This window comes from Seriola lalandi, unplaced genomic scaffold, assembly GCF_002814215.2.
Source record: "Seriola lalandi dorsalis isolate HSWRI2012SDOR001 ecotype SW California unplaced genomic scaffold, Sedor1 jcf7180002054425, whole genome shotgun sequence".
Taxonomy (NCBI): domain Eukaryota; kingdom Metazoa; phylum Chordata; class Actinopteri; order Carangiformes; family Carangidae; genus Seriola; species Seriola lalandi.
The window spans coordinates 3,421,177-3,438,391 of NW_019524978.1; the positions used below are offsets into that span (position 1 = coordinate 3,421,177).

Here is a 17,215-nt window from a genome sequence, read left to right on the forward strand (position 1 = left end):
TGCCCGGTCTTCCAAATGATTCTCTCTTTTCTATTAGAAGCGGGAGCAGGTGGTTTTGGTTGATAGAAAACAGTTAAAACTGTAGCTGAAAACGTTTGTCTTTTTTTTCTTCTTTCTTCTTTGGGGTCAGTAACCTGTGAAGAGAGCAGAAAAGGATTTACTGAAAACTGGGATTTACCTGTGGTGGCGTGTTAACAGCACTGTCGCCTGTTTTCGACACCTAAGGTTATATTGCTTTATAAAAAAAAAAAGAATTTAAAGCGGATTACAAATAAAGAAGATATATATTTTTTCATTAAAGAAGAAGGTCAAGACTCCACCTGCTGCAGGAAAAGACAGGTGAGTCACCGTAAGGCGACGTTAAGGCGAGTGTATTTCAGAAGTTCGTAGTTTTATGCAGACTCTGAAAACAAAGTCTTAGGTAGTAGCCTAATTTTGGTTTGATCATAATCAGGCTGTGAGCTATGCTGCTTAAACCAACAAGCACCGTTTTGAATTTACATTTGTTTTTATCAAAATAAAGTAGTTCAACTTTATCATTTGTCCCAAGACATCTTGAGTTTAAATTAGCCTGATAGGTTCAATACTAAAGTGACACAAATATCATATCAGTAAACTGATGGCTTTAATGGCTTTTGCAATTTTAGGAGACAAAATATTTTCACTTAAATGACCAACTATAAGCTAAAGATACACCTCAACTCCAAGTAAGAAAGCTTTACAGGACTTAATGTCCTTCTGTTTGCAGTGCATTGAGTCTGGTAACTGGTTTAACCTTTGTCGATGGTTAATTAACCAACACATCCAGGTATCTGGACTAGAAACTTGTTTATACGAGATAAACAATGTCATTTCGTCTACTTACTTGATAATTTTGTATTTTCATTGTCAGTTTTTCAACTCGGGCTTAGACATTACACATTGAGATTGTCAGTAGACCTGGCTCTTGACTGGTCGACACACCCAGTCAAGAGCCAGGTCTTGCACTGTAGGTCTTGCACTGTAGGTCTATTCAATCAAATATTTAGGGCATTTTATTAGTAGTTAAAGTGAGTATTAGTATTATTATGAAATATGATACTGTTAGTAGATGGTGAAAGTAGTCTTCCTCTCACTTTATATAATATATTGTATTCAAATTGAATCTTATTTTTCTCCCTCTCTGTCGCTCCATTATCACAGGCTAAAGGGACTGTTGAGGGCTTATACCACCTGCCCTGAGGAGTCAAGGAGAGAAGGAAGGAAGGAAGGAAAGGAAGGAAAGACAGAAGGAAGGAAGGAAGGAAGGAGCTAGATCATCTTACTGTTGCCCCCTGCCTCCCATTGTATACAGATGTATGCTGAGAAAGTTGTAACAGAGGGGAAGATGGGTGAGTGTAAATTTTACATGCACTGTTGTTCTTGCTCTCTCCTACCCTTCCCTACCTACTGCACACACACACACACACACACACACACACACACACACAAACATGCATGGATTAAAATGCTGTGCTGGTCATGCTACAGCTCATGCTGCCTTCTCTGTGTATTTGGGACCAGACATCAGTCCACTTGACAGTTAACCATTAACAGGTTTGTTCGAAGTTGGCTGGCTGTCTCTCTGATGTTCTCCTGATTTATTTTTGAGGTTTGTCTTTCAGCTTGGAAAATATTTACTTAGATTGGGTGTAATATTTTCTTTTCATTCAATGAGATAAAGTCCTAACCAAAGAGAAATGTGATAGTGATGTTGATAAGTAGGGCCAGAAATAGCTACAGTCGTTTACACCAAATAATATAAACCAAATGAAATTAACTGCAACACATCATATTTACAGCAATAACAACACACTCTCCTGGCAGTCATTAACAAACAACTCACTGCACATCATCGCCAATATGAAGCTCTCTTACCTTATTGCAACACACTCCCAGCAGCATCATTGAACACATTCAAATGAAACCAGAAAATCCACATCAGTCCTCCTGTTCGTTGGCATTAGCTGTAATGCAGTGTTGTGATGTTGAAGTGTTGGCCAAATATTTTTTCAGTTTTATGGCTCCTAATGAGTTAACTACAGATTATATGACGCTTTTATGGAGGGAAAGATAAGATTAGGTGTTGTATTTTACTGTTGCTGGAAAGCATTTGTTTCAGTATGAACTGTGAAACTCTGTTGGTGACACTTACAGAAATATGTTGCTGACATTTTCTTGTTGTGTTTTGAAAGCCTCTGTCTAGATTTTGGATTGATGTCAGACTTCTTTTTTTCAATAGTTCAAATATTAAAACTTTGTAGAGACAATACTGTAAACCCTACTAGACAACAGTGTAAGTACCCACCTGACATTTCAGGGCCAAATTGAGTGCTGATATAGTGAAGCCGGTAGTCTCCCTTTAAGTGAAGTTTTTAGTTGAAAGTTGATACCTCTGCATTTTCTGTCTCATCAGCAGGTCTTCTTGGTCATTGTGTCCGTTGTACTCTAACTTTCTGTGTTTGAATGTGGCCAGCTAGATGTTTGGTTTTTACAGCTTCTGTTGCCTGACTGAAGGGAGTCCACCCAGACGCAATGAATCAGACTGTGTCTTTGGTGTGTGCATGTAATTACAAGGAAAACACAGACTATTCAAGGAGTGGCACATATGGTGTGGCTGTTTTTGTGTGTGTGCATAGATTAAGTGCGACATCATTTTCAGAAGCAAGCTGTATTTACCTTATTGTGACATGCTTATACACCAGGCATGTCCGAACAAGTACAGAAACGCAAATATGTACACATACGCAAACGCTCACACAAACACTCTTTTTTTCTAATCAAGAGAATATTCACTGCACAGGGTGATTATGTTTACTTTGACTTTTTCGCCATGACACACACTACAAGTGTGAGTCATAGATTCTGCTGTGTCTTCTCTCTGTGTACGTGGGTCTACTTCTGCTTCATCCCACTCTTAGCACACCTATATACATAAAACCTTTGTAGTTTCTGTTTCCCATAGTCCAAATCTCTGTGCTTTTAAGAGGACAAAGGATAACACAGTGAATGCTGACTATGCAATGAGGTGTGCAGTTGGTCAGGAGACCTAATCAACATAAACCGAGCATATAAAAAAAAATACAAAGCTAGCTAGTTGAGATTTCATCTGTCAAATTAATTATTCCCAGATCAGGAATGAACTCTCATAGTTAACTTTACGCCAACACACACAACAACTATTATGTGCTATGGAAGAAATATTGTGCTACATGTCAAAAGATGTATCCCTGAACAAAGTATCCACTGATGAAAACTGTGTGATACAGCTGGAAATTCTGGAAAAACTTAGTAAGCAGACCTTAAGGTAAAATTGTTTAGTCAAGTCCACCTACAGTATATGACTAATACTCCTAAAATAGGAGGTCCAGAAGGTTTTCCACAGAGAAATAGCCTTTTACTAAAAATAGACTTCTGTCTAAAAGCAATGACTTTGGAGAAGCTGTTTTAAATACAGAAAGTGTTGTTGATCCATTTTCATGTGTTTCTCTCCACTGTGGTATGGGGAGGGCCACATATCTCATCTGGTATACAGCTGCTTCTTTTCACCCACAGTGAGGTGGGCGTATAGTATGTAAGGCTAAGGGTATCCCTCCCAACATCCTACAGTAAGAGAAATTACTCACTCAACCTTTTCCACTCTGCTGTATCTGGCTGGTAATATGACTCATGGATGAGGATAGAAATAACCCAGAAAATGTATGTATGTAGAGTATGATTCATTCTTACCTTTCATGCCAGCTTATTTACCATGACAACGAATTAGCCAGTAACACTGTGGGTCAGCCCTAAATGTTGTATTGTGAAACATCCATGATGTACAACAACAGTGATGCACTGTAACACTTTTCTTCAACTTTTAATGACACTGGTCTAAGAGAAACTTTTGTTCATACTGTAGATAATATGTTTTGATCAGGCTGTTAAATTGCAATTTCTGTTTTGAACCAATAAGTTGTACATGAACGAGAACTCTTGTGTGACTTGTCAGACAAAAATATTGTATGAGAATTTCAAACAAAACTAGAAATTACATTTCTTGGAGAAAATAAGTGTGGATGCTTAACGCTGAAGGAAATTGTCGGTCTTGATTGGCTGAAATAACAACTGAAAGGCAAAATCAAAACTTGAAAACCGAAAGCTGAATAAAACTGCACATTCATTGGTGAAAATGGCTGAAGCAATGCTTTAAAATTACTAAAAAAGAAATTGGAAGCTGAAAGCACAAAGAAATTGCTGAAGCTACGCCAAAAATGGCTGATAATCGTGTAGTCATGGTGGAGTTGAAAAAGCCTGAAAAGTCTGAAAATGCTGACATTTTAACTTCATTATCTGAAGAAATTTGCTAAGGCAAAGCTGAAAATGGCTGAAAAGACAGCTGAATTGCAAAATTAAAACTTAGTAGCTGAAAATTCAGTTACATTAGAAGGTGAAAGCTGAAGGAAATAGCTGAATGCTACAATGCTGACAAATGACTGAAATATGAGCTGAACTATTCGAAAAGCCTGAAATGCATTGCATTGCTTTACTGACAATCCTGCAAGTTAAGGTGTGAGGTGTAGTCACAGAGTTAGAAACTGAAGTCAATACAAAAAATGAAATATAAACCTAATAGCACTCACACACAATTAGTAGAACTGTGCTACATAACCTAGATAAAGTTAATACAACACCCACTCTGGGACAGTGCTTAAACACTAAGTGCTTGTCAGTTCTCTTTTATTGTTGTCAAAATTATATCTGTTTTCAAAATTAACTACACTTTAAACTTAATCCTCTTTCACAACCCTGTCTTTTATGGAGATCTACTTTATTTGTATTATATATATAACTCACAATTGTCTATCAACTTTTACTACCCGCTGTACCACAGTAGTTTCAGAAGAATCCTGCCTCCTAAAAACACATATACAGACACACATACACACAGGTGAAGGTGGGCTCAGGTAGAAATGGAAACAATAGAGTTCTTGTTCTGCCCTGCTGTGTGGGGGTAAGAGAGAAGGAAAGAAAGAGGAAGAAAGGAGTTTCAGAACAGGGGGGTGGGCAGTACCAGCGTGGGTGCTGTAGCTGAGGTGTGTGTAGGAAACTTTGGGGTATTTCCTGGAAACCATTATCTAAGGGGCATGAGCAAAAGTCTGGAGCATCTCTCTGATGATGTCCCGAGGATGTCTGACATTGATCAGATACTCACTATGTTAATTTTTTTTTGTTTTCTGCCGGAATTTTCTCCATCTTTCTCTGGGTCTCTGTTAATTGCAGTTTTACAATCTAAGGGACAATACCACCATTATCATGCTGACTGGAGGTTTGTACGGGAAGCCCAAGGAAGGGAGGGAAGCGAGGACAGGTACGGAAAGGGAGGCCTAGCAGACATGAGGCACAAAGAGGGGAGTAGAGGCAGGAGAGAGATGGGCAGAGAGGAAGGAAATGAGAGGTGGGGAGTTTCCTGTCAAGGGACAGGTAGAGTTGGCCATGGAAAGGTTATGGTGTAGAGCGAGAGAGCAGACGTGAGGAGACAGCTGAAAAGAAGGTTGAGGTCTCTGGAGTAGCAGGGCTGCACAACTATGACGTTTGACAACAATGTAGAAAGGAAGTGTGGGATATGTGGTATTTATATGTATTTGCCCACTCACTTGTAGCTGTGTTATTTTATAAATAATAGAAACTTTATTTTGTATCTTCACAGATACCCAATTCAATTTAATGCATTTTGTTTTAATTGTTATAGTTTAATGATTTTAAATGGAGTTATTTAGGGAACGTTTTATTCTTTTTGTATAGGCTACTGTGATTTTGATATATTTGGTATATATTATAGTTAGATGATTTGGCAGTTGTACCCTGATAGTAAAGCCACTGAAGACCAGCAAAGTTATTCTTGTTTCTTTTATTCTTTCAGAATAAAAGCACCCTCTTAAAATATATCCAGTGTGATTCGTAGGTGCAAAATCAGCAACTGTGGGACCAAGCAGTGTCAGTGGTTCTGTACAATACTGGATCCATGTCAGTGTTTGTGTTGTTTTCTTCCACAGATCAAGACAAAGGAGTTGGCAACAGTGCAGCATTGTTATTGTTCTACACCTCCTATCTTAAAAGATTAAACCCCTTCCCTATGAACATTTACATTTAAAGCAAATGAGAGAGATAGAGGTGTGACTGAGGAGGGAAAATGTTGAAGAGACAAAGGCAGGAAGGAAACTAGGCATGTTGCATGTTTTCTCTGATTTGATAGGCAACACTCAGTATATCAAGCTGCACACAGAGGGACAGTTTTACTACTTTACTTTTACTATTACAATCCTGACTTTCTCGTGCATTTGGTGAACAGAACATCTGCTAAAAGTCACGCTTTTCTTGCTTTTCTGGAAAAAATTGCTTTTGACACAGGCTGTAAATACCAGGTCATTAATGTGTGGTTGTATACATAGCTGTTTTTCACTGGACACATTTTGACATCTAGGACTGTAGGAAAAGCACAGGTGTAAATAATAAAATGAATGTCTAAATGCCAATTAGCTACTTCAGTTTCAGGTTTTGTTCACTGATTCATTGTTGTGACTTAATGGGACACCCGAATATAACAAACCCATCGTTAATGTTAGTAGCAACACCGGCACTTTTCCTGCTTGTATAATTCAAAATGTCTGATGCGAAAATGATCCATTTTCCCGTTAGTTTTGTTGCACCTGCTTTAGTGCATTTAGAACAAAATCTGCTTCCTATTCATGTCTGTTTGAAAGATGGTGAGACACACAAATTGACCCCTCTTCTTCACTTCATTCCACTCCAGAGTAATCTCCATTGTCCAGCTAGGTTGAAAGATGGGGTGGTTTTGACCTCTCATTCAGGAGTTAATGTTGGTTTACATTCTTGTTTCATGGCCACGAGAGTTTTTTGTTGACTGCTGTTGTTAGCCATCTAGCCATGCTAGCCCCTGCAGGTAATGCTTACAACCCGACCTATGCATTTTCCTGTCCCCTCCTGCTTGTGTCTACACCATGTGAGTTCATTTTGCCTGATTTGCTTTGACAGCACCATCAGAGTGGGACAACTCATATCTTTATCATTCTTATAAGCGTTTGGACTTTGGTGAAATAGTAAATTTCATCAGAGCTCCACCCAGCTTCCACCAGAGTAGAGGTCTCATCAGGCATGATAACTGAGACACCTGTGTGGCTGTGCAGGGCCTTTAAAGAGAAAGATTCATCAACAGAATCAGCTGGTTTGGAGGCTGTTTTTATTCATGTACTGTTGTGGTTGGCGACCACATTAAGATTTTAGTGGGCAACAGCTAAGGCCCTCTCTTATTAGTAGTCAAGATTTACAGCTTTTTGTTCTGATTTAATGTGTCTGTGTCAAGAAATGTAACCTTAGCCTCCTGCTTTTGTCTGCACTGTTACTCTAGCTTTGATGATGATGAAGATAATCATCTGTCGAGTAAAATGTTTTGGGGTGGGAAGTGAAATGAGCTGAGCTGTGTTCAGTGATAAGGAACGAGGCTGGCAGGCGAGCATTTCACAAAAAGAAGATTTTTATGTTCATTAACCCTAAATCAATCCTCTCCTCCATATTTAGATATCTTACAAAAGAGAAACACGATAATGAAATATCAGTGGACAGGGAACAGCCAATGGTAACTATAAGACTAATTTTAGCTCTGTACCGTTATTACCAAGTAAGTCATGACAGTGAACCAGCGTGCATGATACCAGGACACTGGCACACCTGACTGGATTTATTAATGTTAATGATTACAACTTTGTTTTTCATCCCATTACATGTCTGCAGTGAATAATGTGTATTAACTCTAAGCTGTGGGTCAGGTTGACAAACTGCTCAGAGCAGAGGATAACAGGGCACAAAGGGACACACTAAGATCAAGGCATGCATGTGCACACACATACTGCATGTGCACGCGGGACAGACATGGCACTATATCCCAGTTTAAGAGTTTGTTCTTGCTTTGTGGAGAAATGCTAGACTTTAGACTATTGATCTAATCAGTGTCATTTGTACTTTTCGGTCTGTGCCAGGAAAATGTGCTGTATGCCCCTTCACACTGGGACACTGAGCTGAAACTGGTCATTTTGCTGATGTTTGTTATCGGGTGGTTGAGAGATCGCATACCAGCAGTCTGAACTTTTGCCGTGTATTATTTTGTCAAATATCTGCATGCATGAATGTCAGCAACAACACAGTTAACTTTAGTTCACTGTTACAATATTTACTCTTTTGATTTCATCACTTAATTCTTCTCTTCAGCCATCTGTGTTTGTTGGTATGATATGTAATATTAAAGGTTTGAGCGCTGCTGTGTCTGTGCACTGGCATGTACACATTCACGTGTGTGTCTCAGACCAGCTCAGTCCATATACACTGATGTGTGTATGTCTGTGTGTGTGTCTACAGGGAGCAGGGGAATCTCTCTGACCTGTGTGTTGACCCCCTGCCGGTTGATTGGGGTGTGTGTGACGCTGATGATCTTGGGAGCCATTGGAGCAGCCGTTTGGGCCGTAGGTTAGATCACATGCTCGTACACCCACAAACATATTTGATCACCGATATGTGTTGTTTCTGATATTTCAAGGTGCTTATGTTCTATTTAGTCTTTTGTTATTTGCTGTCATACGTTGCACTGACATAATAAATGCCTGCTGTTTTTATTACCCCTCTGTAGTGACGTATTGCACAATGGAGGAAGACACAGGACTGTATGATGGTGAGTACCAGAGGACATGCTGATGGTTTCAAATTCATCGATTTTTAATACATGGTCTTGCATCAGATTTTAACTTTAGGCATAATGATCTGGAAATCAAGCTATCAGCACTAAAATAAAACTTGATAGAAAACCACTTGGCTCCTCCCACCCCTCTCTCTCCCTGCTCCGCCCAGCTCTTCACCTACATCCCCACTGTTTGAGCCAAATGCAGGAAACGGGAGCTTCCCTGTGAGTTAGCCATAGGGGCTAATACTAGCCATAAGCCTTGGTGTGAGAGACATAGTGAACTCAGGGACATCCCTCTTTATCTTCACCAATCTCTTGAAGACTCATCTCTTCAAAAAGCACCTCCTCTCCTACTACCTCTAACAACCTAACATGCCAAACTAGCACTTACAATGTACTTTCGGTGCACATCTTCACCTACTGTCCTTGCACTTTTTGAATAGATGTAGTACTACGGCACTGAAGGGTCAGTGATGTCGCTCAATAGTAAGTCGCTTTGGATAAAAGCATCTGCCAAATGAGTAAATGTGACGTAATGTAATGATTGACAGCCGTGAGCTCCCGTCCCTGACTATGGCCTTTTCTGATTGGTTAGAAGGGTGAGGCTCGCTCAAAAAATTCTGAAGGGGATAAATGTCTCTGCATTGCTGCCAAGCTGTTCAATGAGTCTGGGTCCCAGAAACACATCTCCACATTTGTGTTTTGAAGCATATTTCAACTAAAAATATTGGATAAAAGTTACAGACTGTAGCTTTAAGGAGGACACTGTTTGTTGTTTGTAGTTAGGCCTAGAAATCGTGATTCATTAGGGTGTGGATGCAGGATTTTCTTTGACAGGATTTTCTAAACCTTGATAGGGTAATGTCGCACTTTAATGAACAAACAATCTGATGATTACCTGTTTCTATAAGATTCATGTCCTGCTGCAGCTGTTTTCTGGAGTGTGAGGTATTTTACCACTTCTGTTAAAAGTAAACCCATATCATCCCCTGCAGTTCAAGTAAATTCTGCTGACCAGCGTCTCAGAGTCTTTGACTCCGCCCAGAGGAGGTGGCGTCAGGTGTGTTCCTCCTCAGCCAATGAACTGCTGGCTAGCATCAGCTGTGAAGAAGTGGGCTTCGTCAGGTAAGATATTTTTTACAATTAAATCTCAGTGTCACTCAGTGTGAGTGTAGTGTTATACAGGACTAATGTGCATGTGTGTGTGTATGTTTTAGTGTGGTGAATTACTCGGTCACATCTGTGCCAGAAGCCAGTGGAGATGGTGGAGAGTTCTTCTGTGTCAGACAGGAAGAGCTCAGCTACGGCAAGAAGATTAAAGACTCATTGTTCCCATGGTAACAAACACCTGTCTGTTTAATGCTGCACCTGTCTTACAGCAGTCTGACCTTGTTCTACACTGTCCTCTCTGTTGCTCTTCGTCATTTCTTTCAGCTGTCTCCTCAGTTAACATGGAGAGAAGCTGAACAGAAAGTTAATTTGAATGTTTCCTGTGAGTAACTCTTTCTGTCTTTGTCTTGTCTTGTCTTTCAGTGACTGTGAGAGCAGGGAGGTTCTCACACTGTTGTGCCAAGGTAAGCTGTGAGCTCAGTGAGCTGACACACTGACACACTTTATAGTCTGACATCTTACACCCACCTCTCATCTTTTCCACATACTGGGCTTCTAATCCTTCCTCACACTTTATTATTTTTGCTTCTTATTCTTTCATTTTTGTTCTTCGCAGCCCACAATCTTCCTTTGAATATCTCACGTTTATTTATTTAGATTTTTACGTCTCAGATTTTATACTTTCACTCACCCATTTAAAATCTTGCAAACTCTGACTTTGGTCATTTTCTCTGTCTACATATATTTGGTATTTCAACAGTCAACTTATTTTCATCTCCCTCGTCTTTCCTCTCCATGACTCTCTCCTTGGCAGACTGTGGTAGACGTAGTTTTGCAGCAGACCGTATAGTTGGTGGTGTGGATGCCAGGCAGGGCAGCTGGCCTTGGCAGGTCAGCTTGCAGTATGATGGAGTTCATCAGTGTGGAGGATCCATCATCTCAAACCGCTGGATTGTCTCTGCAGCTCACTGCTTCCCCGAGTAAGTGACAGGGCTTGATTTAATACAGAAGTGAAAGCTAGGACATGCTCGACAAATGATCTTATTTAATGGGTTTTATGTCTTCAAGACGGTCTGACCAAAATGCATGCTGGTAATTTTTGAATAGAACTATGTTTATCTTTTTTGTGTGTATTTTACATCGTCGCTTCTTCCTCTGTCACTCTTTCCATGCTAGACGGTACCGCTTTGTTAACCGCTGGCGTGTGCTGCTGGGCTCCATTTACAATAAACCAGTCAACGCCAACGTGGCGGAGGTGAAGACCATCGTTTACCACAGCAGCTACCTGCCCTTTGTAGATGCTAACATTGATGACAACAGCAGAGACATCGCCGTTTTGGCTCTCACCCAACCGCTCACTTTCACTGGTAGGACACACAAAGGCAGACACACATCTTCATCAAATATGAAACAGACTCATCTGAACACACCTGGGCATTTGATTGCATGATAACAATGATTAGGAAGGAATAATGGCAGAGGAATGGAGACAGCCAGAGAGACGGAGAGAAGCAGTCATTATGGTAATTAGCCTGTTTTAGGTTTCTTGTTTCCTGTTCCTGTCAGCAGGACAAATGTTCTTTTATCAACATAGTTATGTCAGCACTGAACAGGATGTAATCACCAGTTGCTCTTGTTTCTGATCCTTTCTTTGTGTCCTGGACTCCTTTCATAAAAGATTAACACTTCAGTGATAAGAGAGCTACAGTAACTGAAACTCAACTTCATTTCTATAGCGCCTTTCATACAAACATGTAGCCCAAATTTTAATTTCTTTATGAAAATGCCAAGAGAACGTGCCGCTGTAATGTCCAGAGACAGTGTGGTCCACAGTTTAGAGGCATAAAAAACAAAAAGCGGCCTCACTGGTACTTTTATGGGACAAAGAAGGAGCATTGAAAAGAAAGGTAGTTGAGTGTAGAAATGTGTATGATTTACACCATCATGTCATGGTTGTGTCCTTTTGTGCTGCAGAACTCATAATAGGACCGCTACAAGCAACGTTTCACTAGGTTATGTCTGACACCTAGTGTTTGGCATTCATAATTACAGCCACAGCACAGAGCTCACTGTGATGAAAATGAATAAAAAATAGTCTAAAGATAAATGTGTGTCTGCACAGTTTGCTATCTCAGTGTTGTTGCTAGAATCAGAAAAAATATGTGTTGTGAATGATAAGTTACCGATTTCACACAAATGTTTAATGCCTAATTTATTCGTAATTTCACCCTTGAATTAAACAACATTTTCAAGTTGTTTCTGTTTTACTCCATGTATAGATGACAATAAAAGCAAAGACATTACACATTTTAACTGTGATTGAGGAGAAGACAGGAGCTAACAAAAATGAAATCTACAATTTCAATTTGTTAATACTGTATATGCTAAGAACAGCCGTCTCAGTCTCTCTCACTGAAGGGCTCATTTTACAGTGACTCAATTCAAGAACATAATAGACTGGAACCCATTTATCTTCACTGTTACACATCATTCTTACAGTGTAGCAAGTGTCTCCCTGTTTGGACACATGTTGTAGTGGTTTCTAAGTGAAGTTTGGATGAGTGTGTGTGTGTGTGTGTGTGTTTGATGGTGCAGTGTTATTGTATATATGTTTGCTTATATCTTAATACATATGTTTGTGTGTAGAGTACATCCAGCCAATTTGCCTGCCAGCATATGGTCAGAGACTGATAGACGGACAGATGGGAACAGTAACAGGCTGGGGAAACGTTGGATATTACGGTGAGTCTACACTCACAGCTGCACTGTAACACACTGCTGAAAATCATTAGTTTGAACATATCAAGAAACACTTCCAATTTAAACGTTGATCAGCATAGATACACAGTAAGGTGAAAATAGCTTGACTGAGTCTCTTCTATTGCAATAGTTGAAACGACAGAAGCTGGTACATATTGATATGTAAATGTTCTGCAGTATTGATGTTTTTACCTGTTTTTGATATTTTTCCCTCGCAGGTCATTTAGCAGATGTTCTCCAGGAAGCAAACGTCCCCATCATCAGTGACGCTGTCTGTAACGCTCCGGATTACTACGACAATCAGATCACCACCAGTATGTTCTGTGCTGGTTATGAGAAAGGAGGCACTGATGCCTGCCAGGTCAGAGTGCCCAGTGTTTATCTGTTCTGCTGCACCAATGCTGGCATGTTGGATTTCTAATCAGGAAACCATATTCTCTGATGTGTTCCCATGTGTGTGTCAACTTTGTTTAATCTGTGTGTTTTTCTGATGTTGGTGTATGTCTATAATAAGACACATCCTACTGTATGTGTGCTCAGTGCATACGCCTGCTTGTTTGATATGTTATTAAATTCCTACTTGCTTGAACTTTCTTTTTTAATGCTTGTCTAAAATTTACACTTATAATGTGTGTGTAAACTGCTTCCACCATGTGTGTTTTCAGGGAGACAGCGGCGGCCCCTTTGTGGCAGAGGACTGTCTGTCTAAGACCAGTCGGTATCGTCTGCTGGGGGTGGTGAGCTGGGGAACAGGCTGTGCCATGCCAAAGAAACCTGGGGTCTACACCAGAGTGTCCCGGTTTCTGCCCTGGATATCTACTGCCATGAGGGTGAGAGACTGGGCTCTTTGTAGTTTATTGTGTTGTCATTATTGTCACAACCCGGGTCGTAAGGCCACGACAAAAGCAACAGCCAAACAGAAATTGTTTATTTAACAAACTGCGTTTTTTTTAAATACATAACACAAAACACGGTAATCCATGGAGTGTGAATGTCAGTAGTGTATGATGTGTATGAGCATGGAGAGTGTGGGTAAGTGTTGCAAGTGCATAAAAACAAAGTAAAAGGAAACAACAAACAAAGAACAGAAGCATCCTGACTAAACAGCTTCCTGCAGGGAAGGTGAAAGAGAAGAAAACTGCTTGCAGCAGCCAGAGCTTTTATAGACAGGGACATCTGAAACACAGGCAGATAAACAGGCTGACAGGAAACGGCAGGGGTCGTCACATTAGATAGATAGATACTGTAGATAGATAGACAGACAGAAAGATAGACAGATACTTTATTCATCCTCTAGGGGAAATTCATGATTATCATCATTATGCTGTAATTGCTGTAATGTGAACTAAAGACATACAGATAATAGTGTCTCTGCTACGAAAGTGTGTTGACTGCCAATAACAGTCAGTTCCTGTTACTGTGGCCTGTTACTCTGGCATTCAGGTCAGCTATAAACCACTCACCACCAGTGTGTGGACGTTACACAGACAAATACAAGCCGCATGTGATCATATTCAGGTTGTGGAGTTGAATGAAAAGTACAGTCCACTTTCAAATGAAGCATTTTTCTGTTGTTTTCATTAACAAAAATATCAACTGGTTTATTAGCTGTAACACAGTAAAAGTCAAAGCATGTGGCATGGAAAAACAGAATCATCAATAGTGGCCAAGTTAGGACTTCCTGTCACCCACACACACAAACCCCGTGATTACTAAATTACAGAAACAAAATGTCTTAATAAAGTGTTGTTTCCTCACTTACTGCCAGAACAGGTCAGAGGCATTGAATTAAAGTTACATAAATGTTTCAAGACTGGAGTTAAAGCTTTAGCAGTACATGTGTAATTCCAACGTGTTACACACATTACAGACGTGTTCAACAATTTCTCTTCTCATCTCTCTCCTCTAGAACTATCACAACTCACCAGGGGTTCACAAAATGGCCCGGACATGAGATTACTGCGGCCATGTTTCTACTTTTTCTACACTTGGGTGACAGTACGGACAGATCCTGTAGATGTCAGTGAGGAGCGTTACAACAAGGGAAGGACAGCTGTGATGTTTCCCTTGTATCACGGTTTTAGATTCCTCTTCTTACCTAAAATGTTTTACTGAGGATTTAAATGATGCCAATATCGTACTCCTTAATAGGTACAGTCCCCACCATAAGTATTTGCACAGTTACACTTTCTTTTTGTTCTTCGGGCTCTTTGCTTCGGCGCATTCATTTTGAAATGATATAATAGATGTGACGTTAAAGTCCCAATTTGAGAAGGTTTACCTCAATATAGAAAGAACTAACTGTGTAGGTGATATTACCTTTTTAACACACCGCCAAAACTGCAAGGTTCAAAAGTAATTGGACACTTGGCTCCTAAAATGTGTGTGTTGTTTCAATGTTAGTTCATGCACAGAAACATCTCACACATTGCTCAGAGTTGAGAGCTGTCATTTAGATTGCAGTTGTGTTGTCTGTCAGTATGAGGAGCGCAGGTGTGAGTAAGCAAGTGATAATGAGAAAAGGAGAAATATATGAGAGACATTGAAGGCAGCTGGTTCAGCGAAATCAGCAGTTGGATACGCTTTTAAAAAAAGCAGGCGTGCACAAGAAAACTAGAACATGGCGGACAACCTGGTGGGGGAAGGAGCACAAGACTTGTGGAAGAGCAGAGAATCATTTGCATGATGAAGAATTGACCTCAATGACTGGACAGCAGGTCAAGAAAGCTCTCCAGGATGTAGGCAGACATGTTTCCTTGTCACAGATCAAGAAAAGACTTCATGATCGGAACTGAAATTGCGGAGAAAACAGAGACAGCTCATGGCTCAAAGCCACCACCTCATCCGTCAAACACGGTGATGGTATGGCTGCCAATGGAACTGACACACTGACATTTATTGATTTCCCTGCTGACAGAACAGGATAAATGCAGAGGTCCACTTACTCTGAATGTCCTTGACTGGCCGAGTCAGTCTGATCTCAGTCTGACTGAGCTGAAGTCCACATGGTGAAGACCAGACTGACCAGAGAGACTCTACAACAAGCAAGAGCTGAAGGACATACAAAGCATCTGCTGATGTCTTTGTATTGAAAATGATGTTTTTGTGTGACTTCATTTGTATTAGTCCAACTCCTTTTAACCCCTAACATTTGGGGACTGTGTATTTAAATGGCTATACCTTCCACACAGTTCTTTCTACATTTATGTAAACCTACTCAAATTAAAGCTGAAACTAGGAACTTTACTAATGGAAGTAGCCATTATTATATTTCAAATGGGCTGAAGCTCAGAGCCTGAACGACAAAAATGTGTAACTGTCCAGATACTTACAGTCTGAACTGTGTCCTATATCTACACAGATACACACAGACAGAGCTCTAAAAGTGACATCAAGTTTTAAACTCATGAGCAAAAGGTTATTGAGGTTGACTAACTTAGTTGTTATGAAGTCAAATTTTGATCAGAATCATGCCAGATGCCAGTTTTGTAAAATATAATGAGATTGTTTTTCTTCTATTTTATAGCTGCATACTTCTGCAATGTTACCAGCTGTGAACTGAAAAAAAAACAAGTTTAATGTATGCAAAGTGAATCAAGACTTGTAAAGGCTCAGGTTCATATTCAGTGTTCCAGATGTAATTACAAGGATTCATACAATCAGACTTAAATTCTTTATCTAGAGATTTTATCTACTTGAGTCACTTTCTTCAGACCTGGACTTCCTGCCACAGTGAGTGCAGACTGCACCGATGATTTGTAATGAAGATCAGTAAAGATCTTGTGCAACCTTGGCACATTCAGTACTTTAATATTGTGCAACACACACCAACAGGCAGACACAGATGTAGGATGTCAGTAACACATGAGTGATTCTCAATCAGCTTTATTTTGAAACATTACAGGACAGAACAAACTCTCATGTTGTAATTAAACTCTTACCTGTTATACACGCCATGTGTTTTTATATGTAGCCTGACTTTATCATGAATAATCATTTATACCTGATCTGTCTTTACTAAATTCCCATGTTAAAAATGGACTGGTGAAGATGATTCATATTCAAATCAGTATTTTGTTTTGTTTTGTAAATATTAGTCATTGTCTTCTTTATGTAGATGTTTATGTCAGACATGTTACAGATGATCCACAGATCTTAACACCAAGAGTGCAATAACAACATAAATCATGTTCTCGTACAATATATCTTTCACTACATATTACAAAGACTTACCTGTGAGGACCTGTAGCTATCACTGAATCTGTGTCCTGCTTGAGGCCTGAATAAAGAACGGGATGTGAGCATTAATAACTTTATTCAAAATGAATTTGAACCCTTTCTAGCACCGATCTTTAGTTCTTGACTAAGGAGAATGTTATGTAAAGTCCGACATAGAAACCAGCCAAAAGCTGTAAGATTTACGCAAATGCATTTATAAAGGCTCACACTATCCACCACCATCTCCCCCTTTGAAACAAAATGAATGTACAGTTTGTACATCTATAGGAATTATGTGTACAAGAGAAATAAGTATTGTAAAATGTAAATTGTTGCATTGAGTATTGTATTGAAATAAAGCCTTAATTAAAAACAGCT

General features: G+C 39.7%; 1 protein-coding gene across 1 annotated transcript; it reads left to right on the forward strand.

The window, feature by feature from the left end:
* The first annotated feature begins 11 nt into the window (after window positions 1-11).
* Window positions 12-17,212, forward strand: hpn (hepsin). Its single transcript, XM_023410543.2, has 13 exons — window positions 12-339; window positions 1,183-1,370; window positions 8,431-8,538; window positions 8,699-8,740; window positions 9,745-9,874; window positions 9,967-10,086; window positions 10,283-10,323; window positions 10,674-10,839; window positions 11,036-11,226; window positions 12,506-12,601; window positions 12,838-12,980; window positions 13,285-13,449; window positions 14,529-17,212. Exons 2-13 carry the CDS (start codon window positions 1,334-1,336, stop codon window positions 14,571-14,573), a joined length of 1,284 nt encoding a protein of 427 aa, XP_023266311.1. The 5' UTR covers window positions 12-339; window positions 1,183-1,333; the 3' UTR covers window positions 14,574-17,212.
* The last annotated feature ends 3 nt before the right edge of the window (window positions 17,213-17,215 follow it).

Bases quoted from the DNA above. Each gene is read 5' to 3' on its own strand.
- hpn (XM_023410543.2), top strand. From the start codon at position 1,334: ATGTATGCTGAGAAAGTTGTAACAGAGGGGAAGATGG. The intron at 8,741-9,744 runs GTGAGTACCAGA...CATCCCCTGCAG, and splicing joins AGACACAGGACTGTATGATG to TTCAAGTAAATTCTGCTGAC. The intron at 10,324-10,673 runs GTAAGCTGTGAG...TCTCCTTGGCAG, and splicing joins TCTCACACTGTTGTGCCAAG to ACTGTGGTAGACGTAGTTTT.